Raw genomic sequence first — 22,494 nt, 5'->3', positions numbered from 1 at the left:
CATCGTAGGTCATTGTGTCATTTTGCTCATCATATTATTTTGGTGCCTTAATGTGAGAAATATTCCACATATGCGTCTCCACATGAAGTTATGGAGAAAAAAAACTCTATGCATCCTAGATAAACTTGTGATGGAAAATTCTCTACTGAGGTAAAAGTTGTCAGACATATGTTTTCTTCAGTACATTACATTGCTGTTCCTAATCATAATACGGGCCAACTGGTCAATTTGGGCTTAATTTTGAACCCTGTGTGTAAGGAGTTTGGCTAAACACTTGACAATACACAGCATGAAGACAGTTTTGGGTAAATCGCATCTTATGTCTATCACATTTCACTTCCTGTTCAACAGTCATGTGCTAAGTGTCTTCCTAGGCACATCTACAGTACTTCCGATCATAAAGACAAACATTGATAATATAATTAGAGTGCCTCTATTATGCTTTTTCGGATATTACCTTTCACTCAGTGTGTATTATAGCTGTGTGTGAATGTAAAAGGTCTGCAAAGTTTCAAAGATCAAAGTGCACAATAAATTGAGTTATTGTCTCTCAAAAGAAAGAACCGATTCCATCGTTACTGTCCGTATCACTGTATACAAATGCTGAAGAAACCATGGAGCTGAAATTTAGATATGGTAATAGGCGTTTGGTTTCTGACCAATCACAACAGACTGAGCCGTCTGACCAATCAGAGCGGAGTAGGTGTGATGGATTTTTTTAATTCATCATAACTAACATTTCTTTTTCTTGCAGGAACAACAATCATATGTTTTTGAATGATGTGTGTCCCCTTTCAGAAAACTTGTGTGTGTGTAAAAATAACAAATATGGGAAATGAAACTAGACAGATGACTAGGTTTGAAACCTTGTGATTTCAAAGGTAATCACAAGAACAGAATTTGCTCCTACCTAGTAACAGAAGGGTTTGTCTATGAAGAACCAATCAAATTGTAGGGAAATTATGTAATGTTCATGTCATTTTCGCCCATACCCTTATTTTATAAAATCTGTTGTATCTGTGCTTGGGAGTCGACTGGAGACACCCCAGGTAAATGTATTTATTAAGTGTCGACTGTAGACGCAGGTAATTAGGTTCCAGGTACGTAGTTAGGTTTAGGGAAAAATCTACCACATAGGCTAACAGAAAGAAGGGGGTTAAAGAGACCAGATCCTTTTTTTTTTTTGACCATGGATGCATGTAAATCTATTTTAGGAGACCTCCAATAACAAAATGAGGAACTTTTGAAATAGCATAATAGTGGCACTTTAATGCTTGTGTACCACAGGGTGTGACAGTTGATTGATATTTCAAAATATTTTCTTTAATTATTGAAAATACGTCCATGGATATATAGAATTTATGAAGCAAACTTTAAAATGCAGTGTCATATAGGAAGTTTTACAGCATACCTCACATTATTCACATAAAAGTCCTTATGACCTGGCCTTTGAAAACCAGTGCAGGATCTCTGTGTAAACTGCTGGGAGTAATTCAGGTTTGATGGGCAGTGTTCTGCTCTTTGCTCCTCTCCTGCAGGCCGAGATCTCGTTCTGCGACCTCTGAATATGCTGATACTTCCGCAGCCTGGTTGCCAGCTGGAGCTTGTGAGCCAGGACTAACACTGTTCTCAGCCATGAGTGGACTGGTCAAACCCAGACTGCTCAGAGCATCCAGCGTGCCATCAGGGTCCACCATGATATCAATAACTAGTGATTTCAAATTCAAGAAAATTACATTTATTGAGTTATTCTGATATATAGTCATTCACTAATGCAACTAAAGACAATAAATCATTCAGTCAATTAACAAACAGACAATTAACCCTTGGATTTTATACTCCTGGGACCATGCAGAATAGAGACTCTATTGAGGACATTGGTTTTTATTGAATTTCTCTGAAACTGTAAATATCATACATTTTAAGAGCCATTGTATTTTGAAGAATATCTGTAGTTACTGCATCTATATGTATAAAAACACTATTTAAAATGGTCAGAAACTTTGGTAATGATGCTCTAAAGGCTAGAATAAACTGCATGACTTTCAAAAAATCTGAACAGATTTTAAAACAATAGGCATCATACACTTGCAGACTTTGTAAATGGTTACAGAGAAAAACTGGGCATCGTACACTAAAAAAAAAACGAGGATCACACACTACCAAACTTCTAAGTAAACACTCTAATAATAATTTCACACCAAAGTAATGTTAAGTTACATACTGTCCAAAAACATATTTTAAAATAACAATAAATAGCAAAAGAAAATTCTGTCGGGTCTCAGGAGGACATTGCAAGGCAGACATTAAAAGTATGGACCAGACAAGAACACACCAGTACTGCTTACCTAGCAACTGTCGTTCCACTCTTTTCAGATTCTGGAGTATGGAGGAAATCTCCTGAGGATGATCAAATTAAAAAGTCTGAATAGAAAACCATCATAAGCTGCCAGATCTGAACAAAGAATTCTGGTGCTTTATGTGCACTGGTATGACTTTCGATTTATTTACATAATGTAGCTGTAGCTGTTCATTTCAGATTCATAACACTGATATGGTTGAGGGTAAACACATTATGTAGATATTATAGAAGTGCAAACTAGGAGAGTTTTATTTTCTGTCACCGCTCGGTCGCTTGTACTTCTCCACTGCCTCAGCTTCTTCATTTCAGAAGTTCCAAGAGTTCATTTCAGGCCAGCCTGCATTATAGAGTTAGATTTACTGCCCTGTCACTGAGCAGAGGTGGCGTACGCCACTGAGCGGTGACAAACCATGAGTCAAAAGCTCAGTCTAATTAAACTGAGAGATCTTCTGCTGAGGCGCCTGTGATGTATGAACTCTGAAATCTACCAAAACATCAGGACAACTTCACCATCAGTGGATGTATAGTCATCCCCGTTAATATATATACGTGCTGTAGTAGACTTTACCAAATACTTGTATTGTGCTTGACAATAAAGGATCTTGACCAAAAATGTATGCACCTCTTGATGGAAATTATGTACCAATTCATGTGTGAAAATGATTCTTCATGCTCCCTCCCAACTATTCCTTTACAATTTGAGCCTGATGAATCTTGACATTGTCATCCTGGAATATGGTCTTCCTACATGGTTGTTTAAGAAATAAATTAGGCTACACATCAATTAGGGTTAGAAGAACTGTTGCCAAACATATAAGAAACATATTAAACTTTTTTTTTTTTTTTTGGCCAATATTTAGATAATTATTATATTATTTATATTATTAAATAATATAACAATATTTATATTATTTATATAATGCATTAATTAATAGAAAATACTGAAATGACTGAATAGGGAAAAAAAAAAAAAAATATATATATATATATACACTCACCTAAAGGATTATTAGGAACACCATACTAATACTGTGTTTGACCCCCTTTCGCCTTCAGAACTGCCTTAATTCTACGTGGCATTGATTCAACAAGGTGCTGAAAGCATTCTTTAGAAATGTTGGCCCATATTGATAGGATAGCATCTTGCAGTTGAAGGAGATTTGTGGGATGCACATCCAGGGCACGAAGCTCCCGTTCCACCACATCCCAAAGATGCTCTATTGGGTTGAGATCTGGTGACTGTGGGGGCCATTTTAGTACAGTGAACTCATTGTCATGTTCAAGAAACCAATTTGAAATGATTCGAGCTTTGTGACATGGTGCATTATCTTGCTGGAAGTAGCCATCAGAGGATGGGTACATGGTGGTCATAAAGGGATGGACATGGTCAGAAACAATGCTCAGGTAGGCCGTGGCATTTAAACGATGCCCAATTGGCACTAATGGCCCTAAAGTGTGCCAAGAAAACATCCCCCACACCATTACACCACCACCACCAGCCTGCACAGTGGTAACAAGGCATGATGGATCCATGTTCTCATTCTGTTTACGCCAAATTCTGACTCTACCATCTGAATGTCTCAACAGAAATCGAGACTCATCAGACCAGGCAACATTTTTCCAGTCTTCAACTGTCCAATTTTGGTGAGCTCGTGCAAATTGTAGCCTCTTTTTCCTATTTGTAGTGGAGATGAGTGGTACCCGGTGGGGTCTTCTGCTGTTGTAGCCCATCCGCCTCAAGGTTGTGCGTGTTGTGGCTTAACAAATGCTTTGCTGCATACCTCGGTTGTAACGAGTGGTTATTTCAGTCAAAGTTGCTCTTCTATCAGCTTGAATCAGTCGGCCCATTCTCCTCTGACCTTTAGCATCAACAAGGCATTTTCGCCCACAGGACTGCCGCATACTGGATGTTTTTCCCTTTTCACACCATTCTTTGTAAACCCTAGAAATGGTTGTGCGTGAAAATCCCAGTAACTGAGCAGATTGTGAAATACTCAGACCGGCCCGTCTGGCACCAACAACCATGCCACGCTCAAAATTGCTTAAATCACCTTTCTTTCCCATTCTGAAATTCATTTTGGAGTTCAGGAGATTGTCTTGACCAGGACCACACCCCTAAATGCATTGAAGCAACTGCCATGTGATTGGTTGATTAGATAATTGCATTAATGAGAAATTAAACAGGTGTTCCTAATAATCCTTTAGGTGAGTGTATATATATATTAGTAATTATTATTAATAATAAATAATAATATTGTTTGACCTCATGAGTTTGATGATCAATGTTTTCTGTCCATTGTTTAAAAACACTCTCTTCTCACCTGATTAGAGGTCTTGAGGAGAGGCACCTCATTCTCTGCCCGCAGTTTGCTTTCAATCTCCTCCCACTTTCGGTCCTTGTCTTTGAATAAAATCCTGCATGAACAGTAATAATTCAAAATGTGGCCTTCCAAAAGACCTTTCAGAACTAAAACTATGAATGTTTTACATAATAAAAGCCTCTCATATTACAGTCAGAGATGCATAATGATCATTCTCATAAATATTTCCTGAAGACAATTGTAACAAACATGACATAAAATGTAAAAAAAAGAAAAAAAAAAGGTTTAATATTTAATAATATTTTATTAAATTGGTTTATAATATTGGTTTAATAATATGTATATTTATAACACAATAACTGATGTAAATGATTAATGATACTAAATGAACATGTTCAATTCAAAGGCTTTATAAAAACTAAAGCTTTACTTTTTTTTTTTTGAGGAGTGTACCTGATTTTGTTGGCTGTCTTTTCCATGGCCTGTTTGATTTTTGCTGAGAGCTGGGAGACTGATGCCAACAGCAAACTGTCCAGCACACCCTGTGAATGCAGAATGAGCATATGCTGTCACTGTAAGCAATAAGATGGATTCGTGTCAAGATATTTTGTTATAAAAAAAAAAAAAAAAAAAACTTGTGGACCCTCTTGTGGAATATAAGTAACAATATTCTTCTTACTAGAAGAACTTCTAGTAATATATATATAAACATATATACCTCATCTCTGCTCCAGGTCCTGCGGCGGATGGCACGGGGATCTTGACCGCTGATAGCACCGCGAGGTCTTAGTTCCACACCTCTGCTACTGATCTCTGGAGCACTGCCTAGAACATCCTCAAACACACGATCCTCAACCTGAGAGACGCACAAAGATTATAGCTTGCATCACTGATTACACAATGCAGTAATATTGTTATTTTCTATATTGAAAATCTTCCAAAATATATCTAAAAATGTAGTACTTAAAAACTGTTTTAAAGCACTACTGGGAAAGCATGTCCACATACATTCATTATTATACATTCTCACAATAACAACTTTGAATCATAATCTCTTAAACGATCAATGCCCGCAGATTCAATTAACTACTGAAGTAATTCCGGGAACAATGCACAGTGTGCAAAACCAAAGTTCTTAACAGACTTGTCAAGATGTATTGATATAAATCTCTACAGGCATCAAAGAATTAAATATTCCATATAAATATAGAAAGTGCCCATTGCTCTGGTAATGATGTAGTTGTCTTCTCACTGAAGTCGCTGGAGCGGAGGAAGGACTAACAGAGTCAATCTCGCCAGCAACGTCGTGGATCTCACGTGCTAACATGGCCAGATCCTTAGCCAGGTCTTGACTGATTCTGGAACAATCAAAAGAAGACAAAGTATGATTCATGATCTAAATCAACAGTTTACTAGATCAACAATTATTTGTATTATTAGTAAAAGTACATTTTACATATTATACATAAGTGGCAGATAATACTTTTGAAGGCGTAAGCAGTGGTGGGCAGTAACATCACTAAATATGAAGAAATTATTTATAGCAATTAAGAGGAGAACAGGATCGAGAAAGGACCTGCAGTGCGGCTGCACCACAAGTCGGAGCGCTGGCAACAAGGAATCGGTTGGTGTTGTTCCAACACACTAATGTTCAAAGGTAGGAAGTCAGTGAGATTTTTTTGAAGAAGAAATTAATAGCAAGGAGGCATCAAATCGATCAAAAGTTACAGCAAAGACATTTAAATAGTTAAAAGTGGTACTTTTGAACTTTATATTCATCAAAACTTGATCACTCATTGTTATCACAAAACTGTTAAGCCGCATAACCGTTTTCATCATTGTTAATAATAAGAAATTATATTTGAAACACCAAATCAGCATATTAGAATGATTTCTGAAGGATTATATGACACTGAAGACAGAAAATTCAACAAATTCAAATTCAACAAAAATTACATTTTAAAGTAAATTCAAATGGAAAAATTATTGTTTTTGTATAATATTTCACAGAACTACTGTTTTTACAGTATTACTGACCAAAAGGCAGCCTTGGTGAGCATAAGCATTCTTTCATTTAATCATTTTAAAGTGCCCCTATAATGCTTTTTCAAATATTACCTTTCATGCAGCATAATATAGATGTCTGTGAACGGTCTGCAAAGTTGTAAAAGTCGAAAGTGCTCGATAAATAATGTTAATGCCTCTCAAAAGAAAGAATCAACTCAACCTAAAAAGCCTAAACAAGTCGTCAGGAATTCCAGTCTCATTTCCGTCACCATGACCTGCATACGTCATACGTAAAGTGTTTTTGTTTTTCTTGGATACATGTAAACCTGTTGTAGGAGACCTCCTAAACAAAATTAGGAACCTTTAACATAGCATAATGGGGGCACATTAAAAAATCGTACCTACCCAAAACTTTTGAATGATACACTCTTAAAAAAAAAGGTTCCAAAATGGTGTTTTCTCAGCGATGCCATAGAAGAACCATTTTTGGTTCCCCAAAGAACCTTTCAGTAAAGAGTTCTTAAAAGAACCATTTTTGTCAGTGTGAAGAACATTTGAATTATCTAAAGAACCTTTTTCCACTATAAACGTTAATGCAATGGAAAGATTCAATGGATGTTAGTTTCTTCATGTAACCATCAATGACAATAAAGAACCTTTATTTTTAAGAGTAGAGTATATGTCATATTGTACATTGTGTGAATACACAGGTACATCCTATAAATACTCTTTTAAATAGATTTTTATGCTGCGTTGCTATAAAGTGTTTTGGCCTGACAGTATGAAGTAAGGTAATGTCACATTGTTATTAATTATTACCTCAACAAACATCCATAAACAACAGATACCAATATAATATTTAATACCTATGTATGAAGTTGCTTCAATTTAGCAAACTACTTTTTCCATGCTTGTATAGTAACTAGTTCTAAAAGTTAGCTTCATCTTAGCTTAGCGTAGCTTAGTTTGCTAAACTTTTTGAGTAGCTTGCCCAACATCGGCCGCTATTTATTACCTGGCAATCTCCTCACTGTGGGCAGTCCAGTCTCTCATGTAATCATCCTGCTCTCTGCTGGACTGGTGTCGTAGCATGGAGATGCCTCCAGGGCTGGGTGTTGCAGGGGCTGAACCCCCTAGCTGGGTAACCCGTGGAGCCATTGGACGGGGGCGAGAATGCTGAGTGGGATGACGGTTGGAGCCATACTCATCCTCTGAGGTTGAAGCATATTCGATAGGTACCCGGCGCCACCTTCCACCAGCTATAAGAAAGAAGAGTGTTTTAGTTGGAACATTTTCAGCCAATTATTATTTCTAGTATATTTTCCTCAAAGGTCTGACCTGCAGGTGTACTATGAACATAGGGAGCACCAGGACACTTATCAGGCAGTTTGGAAGCGCTGTTAGCTCTCGCTCTGGGGACGCCCACAGAGGATGAGGCTGTTGTAGAGCGGAGCCCGAGCCGCAAAGCACTCTCTGGGGCAGGGCGTGGGACGAAGCCCCTGATCTTGCCTGATGTAGCCTCCGAGTCACTTCGAGCTGAAGGTGAACACACTCTTGGCCTTCGGGGTTGAGCAAGTGCTTCAATTCTGGAGAGGGTCCTTCGTCCAGCCGAAGGTCTAGATGCAGAACTGGCGGTAGAGGCCTCTGAAGCAACGGACATACGATCGACATCAGCGAGATCAGTGTCAGGAGCTTCACCCAGTCGTGCACGGCGAAGAAGGGAAGACCGTGTGGGTCTGGGCCGGGGAAGGGTGGTTGGTTTAGAGGTGGCTGGTGCAGGAGCTACAGTTGTCTTAGCTCCTTTGGCCTTGCCACTTGTTGGCTCTGCCTTAGAGCTGATATTTTGACCCCGGCCCTGAGGTCGTTTTACCAAAGTAGCGTCCTGGGTAAGCGAAGAGCTCAAGTCATCATCTGTCAGGTCAAGAGATGTCCAAGCCCTGGAACCAGCTGAGCCAGAGGGATGGGCTTTGCCTTTCCTTTCTGTGCCACTGGTGTTTTTATTGGCTGTTTCACGGCCTGGACCTCCAGCTGAACGTTTCCTATGGGCTGTTTTACGCATTCCTTCTCCCCCAGCCTGGCTGACTGTGCTTGTCGTATCAATGTCAGATTCAGGTGAGACAGACCCCTCCAGGGAGTAGCTCGGTGGATCTGCAAGGTCAGATAAAGTGGTTTCCAGAAAAGCAGCCACAGCCTCTGAGTCTTTTAGCATGGTGGCAGCATCAATGCTCTCATTGATGACAGCCATTTCCCTGTGCTGGGTTGAGGCACCAGGCCCATCGATGCAAGGTATGAGCTCTAAGGGAACATTGGCACTCGGCCGTTCAACTGTAAAGCTCTCTTGCCTCAGTAGCGGCTTCCCTGTCTTCTCTCGGTCCTCATCACCTTTCTTTCGTCTCCCATCTTCTTGTTTCTTCTCAATCTGTCTAGTGTGAGCTCCCTGTTGCTTAACTTTATTCTGATTTCTGGGTGGAGTTGGCTTGTTCACTTTGGAACGATCTACATCCATGATAGCTGAGGACATTCCTGAAACTCTTTGTCCAGTTTTAGAGATTCTATTGAGCTGATCTACTTTCTCCTGAAGTTCTAGATCCTGTTTCTCTGTTGAAGGGACTGTTCGCCTAAACTCGTTCCGTGTGCCCCCGGGAGCCAGTGGATCCATAGCAGAGTCCTCAGAAGGGAGGTGCGGGAGGGTCCTTCTCTTACGTTCAGACGCATTGATATCAACTGCTGAAACAAAAGACAATCTGTAAAAACTGAATCGTAATACTATACGATTCATATATGATAAAAAATAATAATTTTTTTTAGATGTTTGATGTCCTTGAACCTTTTTCATCTGTGGAAAGCACGGTGGGTTCGGCCCCAGATCCCTCAGGATCAGTCCGTATATGACTTGCAGCTAGACTAGCCCACTGTGAGACCCACCTTGGACCACCAACTACAACCAAGTCATCTGGCAGCACCTTTTAAAGAGGAAAATGGACAGTCAATTTATTTATTTATTTAAATCAGAAAAACTAATGATTAGGAAACTTGAAAAATAATCATTGTGGTTGCAAGAAATCTATATAGTGTCTTTTGAAACTGATATCAATTTTCTTTACTGAATATCTTCAAGGATACTAAAATGTCCTCAGAAAAATGCGGCAAATATTACTGATATACCTCTGCACCAACATAACCAGTTTGTCTGGTTTCCATGGATCCAGATCTTGGACAGATAGTTCCTCTATCTTTCTGGTGTTTTGGAAAACGCAGTTTAGTCAGGGCTTGGTTGTCCTCCACCCCAAAAACCTAAAACGTAACACATTTGCACCATCATTGCGTATCAATAACTGGTTTTGACATCTTCAACCATACAAGAAAACATCAATTCTATGCTTCTGCAGGTCTACCTTATCAATCATACGCCTGGCCTCTTCCTCCTCAGCATTGCCATTTTCCAGTTCAATGGTGTATGTCCCTCTGTCACTTTGGTCATCTACATGTCCCCTACTTGGAGTCTCTTGAGACCCAGTGCTTTGCTCTCTGGGCACGTTGGCTTTCTGTGGGGAAGAACTGTTAGTTGTTTTGCCAACTTCACCTCCTACTGGTGCCATCTTTTTAGCTACAGATGATGGTTTGTGCTGGAAGAGATCTTCCCTCCCACAGAAAAGGCCTTCTGTCTTCTGCACGCCCTGCCTTCCTCTGTAACGATCCTGCAGGAATGCCCTCCGGCTACTAAGCTGCTCTCCCAGTGCATTCTCTGAGTCACTTTGTGTGCCATCCTCATGTTTACTGCCTGAAAAAGAGGGGGCGAAACATAAAGACGGATGGTGCAATACACATGACCAGTTAATTGAGACTGCAGCCAATGGCATCCAGTCAGCATTTTATAATTTAACCCCCTGAGGTCGGCAATCGCGCCGGTGCGATAGGCTCGTTTTTTTCCTTATCAGTGCAAAAAAAAAATCAAAATACTAATATTAATTTTTATTTTATATGCTTGTGTTATACATCAATCGATCCTGTTAAGTGTGTATTATTTTTGTGTATACTCACAATAAAAACAATGTGTTGTGCTTTTCGCCAAATAAAGAAAAATAAACATGATGCGAGTTCTGCCTCCTCTCTGTCAGTGAAGTCCATTCTGAAACGGTTATATAAAAAACAAATATTCTCATCTTGTGAAATCTGTATTAAAAGAGAGCGATTCCAGTCGAGCTCATTAGAGCTCATTCAAATGTAATGTGACCACGCCCCGGAGAGCGCGCGCTATTCAAACGCAAATTCTGAGAACCATTTCAGACCTGTGAAACACCCACATCAGCTGTAAACACAGCACGCCGCGAGTGAGGCATAATATAGCCTACCTAATAATCCTGGAGAAAAGTTTCCTCAGAACAGTGCTGATATGAGGAGCAATAGATCCCGCTGAGGAGTGAGGTAGGCTAAGTTATCTTTTCTCAAGTGTTAATGTGGAATAACGTTATGGAATAACGTTATGGAATAACGTTAGTGTAGGCCTATGTAAACCGCAAAAAGATGAATCGCGTTCCTATAATATGAATCGCGTTTCTGTGAGATGAATGAAGGGTACATATTTGTAAAGACTGTTTAGCCTAAATATGAATCGCGTGTCTGTGTGTGAAAGAATAAACCGCTTTAATCAACTAAAATGCTTTGCTATACTGAGATGAGTAAAAATCGACTGAAATATGTTGAAATAAAATGTCTTTGTATAAGCAACGTATTAAACTGCAAATTAACATTTATATTAAAATATTATTTTATTTCATAAAAAAACAATGTTACAGTCAGGCGAAATATGAAAGACAACATTTTCTTGACTAGATTTGGGTACAGTTTTTACTGTAGAATATACTGCCACATCAAATAAGCTTTTGTTTAGCAATTTCTGCTCATATGTTATATATATACACCTGAATGAATGGCTCATTATGCATAATGGGTCGGACATTGTATTCTCAGGTGTAAACTACTCCTCCTTCACGGCCCCCTCGCATATTGGCTTTCCAAGCAAAACCTGTTTTACACAATTTAAATCAATGTATTGTTTTACGTGAACGATAAAGCAAGACTATTTTCACATAATTTTGAAGCCAGAACTCGAAGCGACAACATCCATTAGTCAAAAGTCTTGTGGACACATATTTAGTATGTTTTTTGTGGTCTTATTTCAGCAACTTTCATTTTTATTTTTTTCAATAACCACACATAAACATCATTCTCTTAAAAATACAAACATCTACATACATGTTGCTTGCATATTATGGTTGCCCTGTTTGTGCTATATAGAGTGAATTTACACCTTTGCCATTATCATGTTTATAAATAACTGAAAAAAGAACAAATGTCAGGGCATGTCAAAACATCTCAAGGGCCCCAAAAAAACACTGTAATTGTCCTAATATTGTAATGCCTAACTTTTAAATGCCTCATAAAAGAAATCACAAAAAGAAAAACTTAAGTAGTTTCAGATAAAATATCAGATAATTTGACTTTGACAAGACAAGGTTAGTTCAGGTTGTAAAATGGCATGTGGTGCAACTTTGATACTCTGATATTTATGAATTAGCAATTAGCCTACTATTTACTTTGAGAAATATTTTTTTAAAATCAAGGTATAACTATTATATATAATATATAAATGCATTACAGTGCAGCGTTAAACAACAGAGCCATCAGTAACTCCTTCACCTTACCTCTAAGGCTCCTCAGCTGAACTGGCACATCACTCTTCACGCTGTCTCCATCATCCTCAGCAACAGATTCAGAGCGGGCCAGGGGCAGCTCATTCTGTGCCAGCCAGTCCGCCACCTTTACCTCCGCTGCCACCATGGCAGCCTGCAAGGCACTCAGCTCCTCCCCTGCCCCTCTTTTCGGCCACTGTCGGTGGTCTGGGGCACCCTTTGAGGCTCGCTCTTTGCCCTTCCCTGAAGCCGCCATGTCAAACTCAATAGTGAAGGAGGCATGTCCATGTACTCCACCCTCCGACGCAGGGATTGTGGAAGCTGACGCAACTGCCTCTAAGCTGGTAGGGAGGCTTTCTCCTGTGTCACCCACAACTGGAGGAGTCTCCTTACAGGGGATCTCAAAGTAGCTTGGTTCCTGGGTCCCCAAATTCTGTGTTGGGATTCCTGGCCCCACCTGCTGCTTTGTTACTGTGTCCTTACCGCCTGCATTAACACATAACATGAGCGGGTGGCATTCATGAAGTCAGTTATTAACATGACAACAATCTTACCTGCTTCACATTTAGCTTGTTTATGCTCAGGGGCCTTTACATCGTGCTTCACAGAATTTTCATCATCTGCGTCCCCGTCACCCCACCAAGATGGCTGTCCATAAAGAGGGGTTCCTCTGTGGAGCATAGCTATGTCTCCTGCTGAAAGTTTGAGATACTTCAAGTTTGGTAAGCAACCTTTAACTCTTGTAAATTCACAAATCCCCCATCTTCTACTCACCTGACCCCTTCTCTTCTGCCTTTGGTGCTGGTTCTGAAGGTCTAACCTCTGCATCTTTTCCTCCCTCTGCCCCTTTGACCTCTGGACTTTTGGTGGTTTCCCCTGATGGTGAAGGCTTCTTGGTAAGCTGAAGCTGACTGGTGAACTTTTCGTGCTGTCCGTGAAGATGAATGTAGAAGGTCATGACATGTCTGACTGATATTGATCACATACTGATTACCTACCATTCAAACGTTTGGGGTCAGTAAGATTTTTTTATGTTTTTGAAAGAAGTCTCGTTGCACTTTATTTTTCAGTATGTGTACTTACATGCATTTACAGTGTGCTTACCTAAGAAAATGCAGGGTAATTTAAGGTAACTACAGGGGTTAAGGTTAGGTTTAGGGGTGGGTGCAGGGTTAGTAGGCTACCTAGTTATTACCCAATTATTGTAATTACTGTAATAAGTTATGTACATGGAGAACAGGACTGTAAAATAAAGTGCTACCGAAGTATCTTATGCTCACCAAGATTGCATTTATTTGATCAAAAGTACAGAAAAGTGTGATTTTGTGAAATATAATACAATTTACAATAAATGTTTATCTGTAATGTCAAAGCTGAATTTTTAACAGCCATTAATTCAGTATCATAGTCTTCAGTGTCATCGTTCAGAAATGATTTATTGCCCAATAAACCTCTTATTATTATTATCATCAATGTTCTCAACAGTTGTGCTGCTAAATATTTTTTGTGGAAACTGCGATACATTTTTCCCCAGGATTCTTTGATGAATAGAACGTTCAGAAGAATTTATTTGAAATAGAAATCTTTGTGACATTATAAATATCTTCACTGTCACATTTGATCAATATAAAGCATCCTTGCTGAAATAAAGAACTGCTTTCTTTCAAAAAACTAATCTTATCGACTTTTGAACGATTGTGTATTACTGCGTTTGTATTACCTTCAGCGCTTCCTCTGGAACATGTAACTCTGCACGCACTACGGTAAATAGGTTGGTATGTAAGATGGGTTAAGGAGGAAACAATACATAGAAATGCATATACATACTTGGTCCAATTGTAATTACATAGTACATACTTAGGTATTTAAAATTTTAAATGTAGAAAAATTGTTATATAGTGATTGTACAAACTAACTAAAGTGGAACAAATCAATCCAAACCATCAAATTGTCATTTATTTTGAGCTAAAAGGATATCATAGCCAAACCGTAGCTTGTCATCCATTTTCAAAGTTATATATTGCTGTTCCTGTATACGTACATCATTAACGAATGTCTACAGGAGAGGAAAGGAGGTCAGCTGTCATCAAATGCTTTTCATCATACTAGTGAGGACAAAATTATTATATCTACTGTATTATAAACTGGCGCATTTCTCACCCCATTCAGGCTGCCCAGGTCTTTAACTTTATGTTCGTCTGTGGCTTCTTCATAATTGATGACAGCGTGCTGTTTGTCTACACTTCGAGACTGCAATAAAGAGAAGTGAATGGATTATGGGAATAAAGAATATGCTTTATTGTAGATTAGTGGATGTTTGGTTCTAGGTGAAGGTGGGCTGGAGGAAATTATCTTTGAATTCTTATTCTTATCTGAAATATTCTGCATGGCACTCCACACAAAGAGAGTACAAAATTTTGAAATATACTTAAAAATGAGCTTTTTTCACATTCTGGCAAAAAAGAACATCAAAAATAAATAAAATGTCTAAAATATAGGGTACAATACAATACATTCCCGTAACTAATGATTATGAAAAATGATTTTGGCAACAAGGTTGAGTGGGTGAGCATGACAGACATTTGACAGACATTTAATTACAGTAGTTTGCCTACTTTTCATGGTATGTTAACTTTTATGTTAGATAATCTAACATATCTAAAAGCTCTTAACACAACACACTAAGTGTAACTAAGTTGTGTAAAGTACCATATAGGCCTGCAATGTGCACAGTTATGGATCCAGGGAGAACTGCCTGTACACTTGAAGGGACAATGGAGTTCTCTTGCTTGTGTATCAGAGTAACAGTGATCGAGTTACCTGTAGCATAAGCTCACAGTCATCCCGTCCCACGAAGATCATTTCCCGGGGAAGGCGGTGCCTTGTTCCCCCACCACTCACTAAGAACCAGGATGTCAAACTCATCTTGACTTAAGCAGGCCTCCTCTTTTCTTCCTGATCTCTCTCTAGGTCATTCTGTTGAAAGGTCAGAGAAGAGCTGTTGCAAACAGTGACTGATAAATAAATTCGACAAGCTCAACTCAATTTGTATTAGGTGAATATAGAGGAAATAAAGTAATGTATCTACTGTATACTAAATGACCAACACGATTTAATATCAACAACAAATACATACAGTATTGATAGGAGCCTAGTCTCGACAATATGACAATGGAGCTAGACAGCTTGACATGAGAAATACTTTCCATAATATGTGACCCTGGATCACAAAACCAGTCACAAGTAGCACGGGTATATTTGTGGCAATAGCCAACAATTCATTGTATGGGTCAAAATTATCGATTTTTCTTTTATGCCAAAAATCAATAGGATATTAAGTAAAGATCATGTTCCATGAAGATATGTTGTACATTTCCTACCGTAAAGATATAAAACATTTATTTTTGTGAGTGAATGCAGCACAATTGCAAACATAAATGGAAAAATTTAAAGGCGATTTTCTCAATGTTTCGATTTTTTTGCACCCTCAGATTCCAGATTTTCAAATAGTCCTATCTCGGCCAAATATTGTACTATCATAACAAACCATAAATAAATGGAAAGTTTATTTATTCAGCTTTAAGATGATGTATCAATCTCAATTTAAAAAAATTGACCCATGTGACTGGTTTTGTGCTCCAGGGTCACATATAAGTTTGTATTATTTCAAGTGCAGTCCATGTGGCTAAATATACCCGGTGGAAGCAAATTCCTCCATTCCTAATGAAATTGGATAATTTATTGCTCAGCACCAGACAAGCAGCTGACTCCTCTAACTTAAACAATGGACCTTTTTTCCCTCTAAAAAGGATGAAATCAGGGTCTCTTCTTTAAGACTTTGAACTAAACTAAAATAAGTGATGCTGAACTAGATGTATACTAACAACAAAGTGCTTAGATACAACCAGCAGACAGTAACGGGACGTGTCAATGGCTTCTCTTGGGGTGGGCATTGATTTGTAGTGATGTCCTGAGTTCTTTTGATCCAGTGCTTTTAAGTAAATCAGTTTATCAAATTGGACTCATTCTTTTGACATTTCGAGTCTCAAGTCAGCAATGATACACAAGCCACTTAATCAGTATACTCAAATGTGTCCGTCACTTCATCTCGCAGTGAAATAAAATGATCCTAAAACCCACAATCTCTGTTTTTACACAACAACCAAGATGTCAGGATTACGTGATGACGTAAACAGAACTGATAAACTGTGTTTTGAGCTGGTTCACTAAAACTACCCTGGTGGGGGAAAAAATGCTAAGTATACTTGCAGCCAGTCTAATTTAGTATACTTCAAGTGTGTTAATGATTAGTTAACTTGAAGTGTGCTATTTTGATACAGCTAATTTTGTACTAAGTATATTTTAGTTGTTATTAAATTGTAGTAAAGCATAACTTTAAGTGTATTTAGTGTACTTTTGTGTACTAAATTGGACCAACTTCAAGTATACTTAGTATACTTTAAGTATATGCCTGTGTAGGGACTATAATTACATGCTTGAATAGTGATATTAAAGTGTACTTTATTTGTGTTACAAGTACATTACAAATTCATTATGAGTGTCTTCGAAACATACAAGCAATATACCATAAGTGTGTATATTTAAATAAATGTTTTTAAAGCATTGTTTTAGTAGCTAGACAGGAAGTGTCTTTATTTTTTTGGCGTTTTAGATTTATTTATGGCGTTTCAGTAGCTATACAGGAAGTGAGGTGGGAGAGAGAGAGAGGGGGGACGGGATCGGGATAAGGTCCACGAGCCGGGACTCGAACTCGGGTCTCCCGAAGCACAACAGCACTACACGTCAACGCACTGTACATGTCATATACAAGTGTATTCTATAAAGTGCACACTTTGTCTTCAATAACAAATGCACATTAATAGACAAATAATACTTAGCTATACTTTGTACAAAATACTATTGTATACTATAATGTATTTTTGAAAGTATACTTTCAATGCATTGTTACAATGATCATTTCCAGCACACAGTTCAAATATACCTAAAATGTATGTTTTAATAAAGTGCAAATAAATACACTTTTAAAAAAAATAAACAGAATTTTCACTTCAAGTATATTTTTCTCAAATATATTTTTAGAAAATATACTAAAGTACAATTATTTTAAAGTGTGTTAAAAGTTGTATTGTGAAAATAGGTAAAAGCATGATGCTAATATACTTTTAATATATTTAAAGATAGTAAAATTTTTGTTAGTATATTTGCAATGTACTATTGAAAAAGGGAATATATTTCAAATACAATAAAGTACTTTTTTCACTAGGGTAACTGTGTAAAGAACTGTTTCGAAATGAATCAGACTCCCCAACTCTATTTTGAGTCAGTTATTTTTTTCCATGGATTGGTCAAACGGTTGAGCAAATCGACCTGATTCGGCTCGAGAATCAACTTGAATTGTTTGGACAGTTTACTCACACTGAGTTGCTTGAATCGCTTTCTCACTCCTGTTTTAAACATGATAGGCTACTTTAAGAACACAGTGAACAAAAGAGCAATGGATTAAGTGGATATATGGCTACCTACAATCAATTAAAACAAACTGCTAAAGCATACTATATTGATTTCCTTGCAGCTTGTGAATGAATTCAGGTAAAGACATTTTAGTGTCAAAACACTAACAGTAGGCCTAAATGAAACATAAAATGGCATCATGTTTTTGTACCTGGGAGCACTAAGATGGTAATCATTCATTGCCTACAGTATGTAATATATTAACTTATAGATTAGAGTGAAGGAACATTTCATTTTTGGGATGGGATCTGTACTTGCAACAGAATTTGAATTCAACTTCATGTTGGATGAGGCCATTTCAGTTCACATTCCAATTCATGATTCGAAAGGGAGCCAGTTCAATTCTGAATTTTGACCAACCCTGGGACAGTGGAAAGTGATATGACCCAAGACTGTGTATAGCAATCCACAAGAGACGAGATGAATATAAGGGTTCCTGTCAAGAACATGATGCATCAGAAAGATGAGACCAATTATCTACACTTCATGCCAGTAAAATCCATCTGTCTATTCCCGCGTTGCTTTACTTGGAGACATTCCATTTTCATTTCTGTAAAGCAAAACAATTTCTAATTTCTATAATGCGATAGAAAAGAAGCTTTATTATCATGAAGAATCAAAAGCTTTATACGCAGGGTGTTTTTTTAGATTTTGAGCTGAAATATCAAGATGAAATCACCTTATACATGCATCCTCACCCAGAGAAGCAGCGCATCATTTGCGTGTGTGCGGAGCATCAGTCTCCGCCTCTGCCTTCAAGCACTGGCCTTGTTCTGTACCGGTTTTGTCAGATCTGATGTTTATTCTAAGAGACAGTCGCTCACTAAATACTCCCAGTGAATATTTTAATACATGGTTCAAATACGTAATGTTGCGCGCATTTATTTATATAACACTCGTGAGGAGAGGTAGCCTACAAATCGACGCATGCATAGGCCTACATATTTTTAAATAAAACTGCTACTGTTTTCATCACGTATCGGACGCCGTTAGAGATCTCCAGTCGGTAATAGGCCGGATCGGTCGCCTCTAGAGCTCATGACAGCCAATTACTCCTTTCCATCAAGCGAAATCTTTGCTCTTAAAATTAAAAAAGGATATGTTCATGGGAAATGTGATTAGTATATAAAACGCAGCGCAACGCTTACCTTGTAAATCCCAATATATTTATTCCATAAATGACATCCGTCTGCTCTAGTGCGCGGAGAAGCGCTGCTCTGCCCTTCCCAGTCTGAGGCGCAGTTGCGCGTCTTGACGCACGATGGCGCTGCGGTGTCAAGAAACAACAAGATGACAAGCGCTCCCTGTGGTCAGCGTATATGATTTTTAACTTTGTGCTTACTTGTGCATATGCGCTTGCCAATATTCAGACATGAGAAATTAATTATGGACGGAAATATAAGCAACTTTTTGTTAAAAAAAAAAAAAAAACTCCCCAATATGTAACAAATAAGCTATGGAGACTTGAATAAAAAATGACATCAAAAGAAAATATGTATAATCAAATAAATAATAGGCTAATATTATAAATCGTAATAAACCCCCAAAAATTCTAAAACTGTCCAATAAAGTCTTGTGGTATTCTCACTCTCACTAAATGTCAAAGGTCTGTAAAACAACGTAACTTAATCTATAAAAAAGATTATTGGTATGTTTCTTTGGTTTTAAGATTTAAATAAGTATTAATAGTTTATTCTGATTCCTGTCAAATATTCTCCACTGATAAAATAGACAAGAAATGAATTGCCTACTGTGAGTTTAGCCACTGAACACTAGATGGCGAAATTGTACATCACAGTCGGGATGATTCTCCCACAACGTGATCTGTCAATAACGTAGGCCTGTGTGTGTGTGTGTGTGTGTGTGTGTGTGTGTGTGTGTGTGTGTGTGTGTGTGTGTGTGTGTGTGTGTGTGTGTGTGTGTGTGTGTGTGTGTCTGTGTCTGTGTGTGTGTGTGTGTGTGTGTGTGTGTGTGTTTGGTCCGGTAAACAAAAGGACAAAATGTATCACATAAAATTGAAAAGAAAAATTAGCTGTATTTCCTTATTTCATCATCTATATTTTATTATATTTCATTCATTTTAATTTAATGGATTTGAACTATGTGATTTTTGTAAATTTCATTTTTTGATATTTGAGGTTGATTTATTTGCTATAATATGATGTCCTAAACTGATTATTCACTGTTTATATATATCCTACTGTGTATATATATATTTAATAATGTTGGGTTAAAAATAATGGGGTGGTATAGCACCTTTCCAACTGTGAGTTATTTTAATGCAATGCATTGGGTTAAAAGCCAGTTGGGTTAAAAGTAACCCAACAGTTTAACTAATCATTTGTTATTTTGATAAATACAGATTCAAATACAGATTGTTTATTTGTAGAAATTACCCAACAATTTTCAAAATGACCCAATATTTTTGGAAAAACAACCCAATATGTGGAGCCCTTTACTGTATAATATAGGCCTATACAGGTGCTGGTCATAAAATTAGAATATCATCAAACAATGTATTTATTTCAAGAATTCAACTTAACAGGTGAAACTAATATATTAGACTCATTACATGCAAAGTGAGATATTTCAAGCCTTTATTTGTTGTAATTTTGATGATTATGGCTTACAGCTTATGAAACCCATGAAATCAAAAACCCAGAAAATTTGAATATTACATGAAATCACACAGTAATTACACAGTAATCCCATGGTCATTGAACCAGGTTTTGGTTCTTTTGGCAGTGTGGGCAGGTGCAAATCCTGCTGGAAAATGAAGTCAGCATCTCCATAAAGCTTGTCTGCTGAAGGAAGCATGAAGTGCTCTGGAAATGTCCTGGTAGACGGCTGCGTTGAGTGGACAGCACAGTGGACCAACACCAGCCGATGACATGGCTCCCCAAACCAACACAGACTGTGGAAACTTCACACTGGACTTCAAGCATATTGGATTGTGTGCCTCTCCATTCTTCCTCCAGACTCTGGGACCTTGGTTTCCAAATGAGATGCAAAATTTGCTCTCATCAGAAAAGAGGACTTTGGCCCACTGTGCTTTATTAAATCCAGAGTCAACGCAGCCGTCTACCAGGACATCTTCAGAGCACTTCATGCTTCCTTCATTTTCCAGCAGGATTTGCACCACTAAGATTTACAGTACCACTACCTTATTTGTGTTTACAGTGCATTACTGTAAAAACCAAGCTAATCAGTACACTACTGTAATTATTTTGTACTAAATATAAATTAGATTTCATAATTTTGATATAGAATTTTATATCAAATAAATATTTTTATATTTTTATCCTGCATAAGTACTGACGTACAAATCAATTAGACAAAATTATTACAAAATACCTTTTTTTTTTTGTATAACAAAATAAACAGTCTGCCAATGCTGGAAATGATGTGTTAACTTTTACACATGAGTTTAGGGACAACGTTTTTTGTGTTAATTTGAACTCATTCATTGTGTTAATGATTTTAACAAAGTAAATATGTCAGAAAGGTTAGCACAAAGATGTGTAAACGTGTTAAATTAACACATTATGTGCTGTCCTTCACTGCACACATTGTTAAAAAACATACATAAAATCATAAACGAAACGTTGGCATTTGACTAAATGAATGTAGAGTCATTGGTTGTTTAGCTTATACAAGTATTATAATGAAATATCAACCATTACATTCATACAACTGCAGAATATAAATACATTTTTAAGCAGTCAAAAAGGAAATGTCCAACACAGGACAAAACACAGTTCTTTTCACAATACATGACATAACCCCACCTTAAAAATAATTTCACTTATTTCCAAAAATGTGTTGGATTCATGTACACTGGTGGCCAAAAGAAGTATTTAAGTGTCTTAATGTTTTTGAAAGAAGTCTCTTTGAAGCTCAAGAAACATTTCTTATTATTATCAATGTCTGACTGTCTACTCCTCCATCTTTTCTACAGCATAGGAGTAAAAGTCATCATAAAATAATCTTTAAAAAGCCAACACAATGTTTTTGTCCACCTTTGCGAATAAATGAACTTTAATGAATAAATGAATACATGAAAATTCCATATTATTGTCAAATTATTTTTAACCTCCTTTTTTTACATTTTTATTATTATTTTTACTATAACTTAAGAATATATATTTCTAAACAGCTTATTGCATATTCAAACATTTCAGATGAACTTAAATCAAATTATGCCAGATTAAATTTTAATACTTACATTTCCTAAATTCTGTCCAAAAATGCTGAGATCCATAGAGAGAAAGACTGAAATCGACAGGCCTCTTACAAGATGTGCCTATGTGAAGAGTAAAAGAAAAGCAGCCAACAAGTGTCCAGCATATGTGGGAACTTCTTCAAGACAGGATACACCGACTGAAATAAGGGTTTGCAAAACAGTGCGAAAAGATTTCATTTGTCGATTATTAATCTAAACAAAAATATGAACAGAAAAATGCACACTTTTTTTGAGATGTGCTTAAATTACTCACATAAACACATGTAATGTAGCAGGCTATTATTAATTAAAATGTGTACTGTTTATTATTATTTCATTATATAAATAAAAAATAAA

General features: G+C 37.4%; 1 protein-coding gene across 4 annotated transcripts; it reads right to left on the bottom strand.

The window, feature by feature from the left end:
• Nucleotides 1-809: 809 nt before the first annotated feature.
• Nucleotides 810-19,151, bottom strand: cep170ab (centrosomal protein 170Ab). Of its 4 annotated transcripts, none has more exons than XM_079884015.1 (19): nt 19,064-19,151; nt 15,204-15,359; nt 14,544-14,633; nt 14,361-14,439; nt 14,104-14,162; nt 13,158-13,311; nt 12,938-13,078; nt 12,396-12,869; nt 10,086-10,471; nt 9,856-9,984; nt 9,518-9,653; nt 8,029-9,417; nt 7,706-7,949; nt 5,936-6,041; nt 5,402-5,539; nt 5,137-5,225; nt 4,684-4,777; nt 2,349-2,400; nt 810-1,708 (listed from the first exon to the last, which is right to left on the bottom strand). In XM_079884015.1, exons 2-19 carry the CDS (start codon nt 15,306-15,308, stop codon nt 1,494-1,496), a joined length of 4,080 nt encoding a protein of 1,359 aa, XP_079740141.1. In that variant the 5' UTR covers nt 15,309-15,359; nt 19,064-19,151; the 3' UTR covers nt 810-1,493. The 4 variants fall into 4 exon arrangements, with proteins under 4 accessions (XP_079740141.1, XP_079740142.1, XP_079740143.1 ...); XM_079884016.1 differs by having other exon boundaries at nt 8,029-9,414; XM_079884017.1 differs by having other exon boundaries at nt 12,938-13,075.
• Between the last annotated feature and the right edge of the window lie 3,343 nt (nt 19,152-22,494).

Source organism: Squalius cephalus (genome assembly GCF_949319135.1).
Source record: "Squalius cephalus genome assembly, chromosome: 10".
Taxonomy (NCBI): Eukaryota; Metazoa; Chordata; class Actinopteri; order Cypriniformes; family Leuciscidae; genus Squalius; species Squalius cephalus.
Note: the sequence above shows the minus strand (reverse complement) of the source record. Positions and strands in the feature narration are given on the sequence as shown.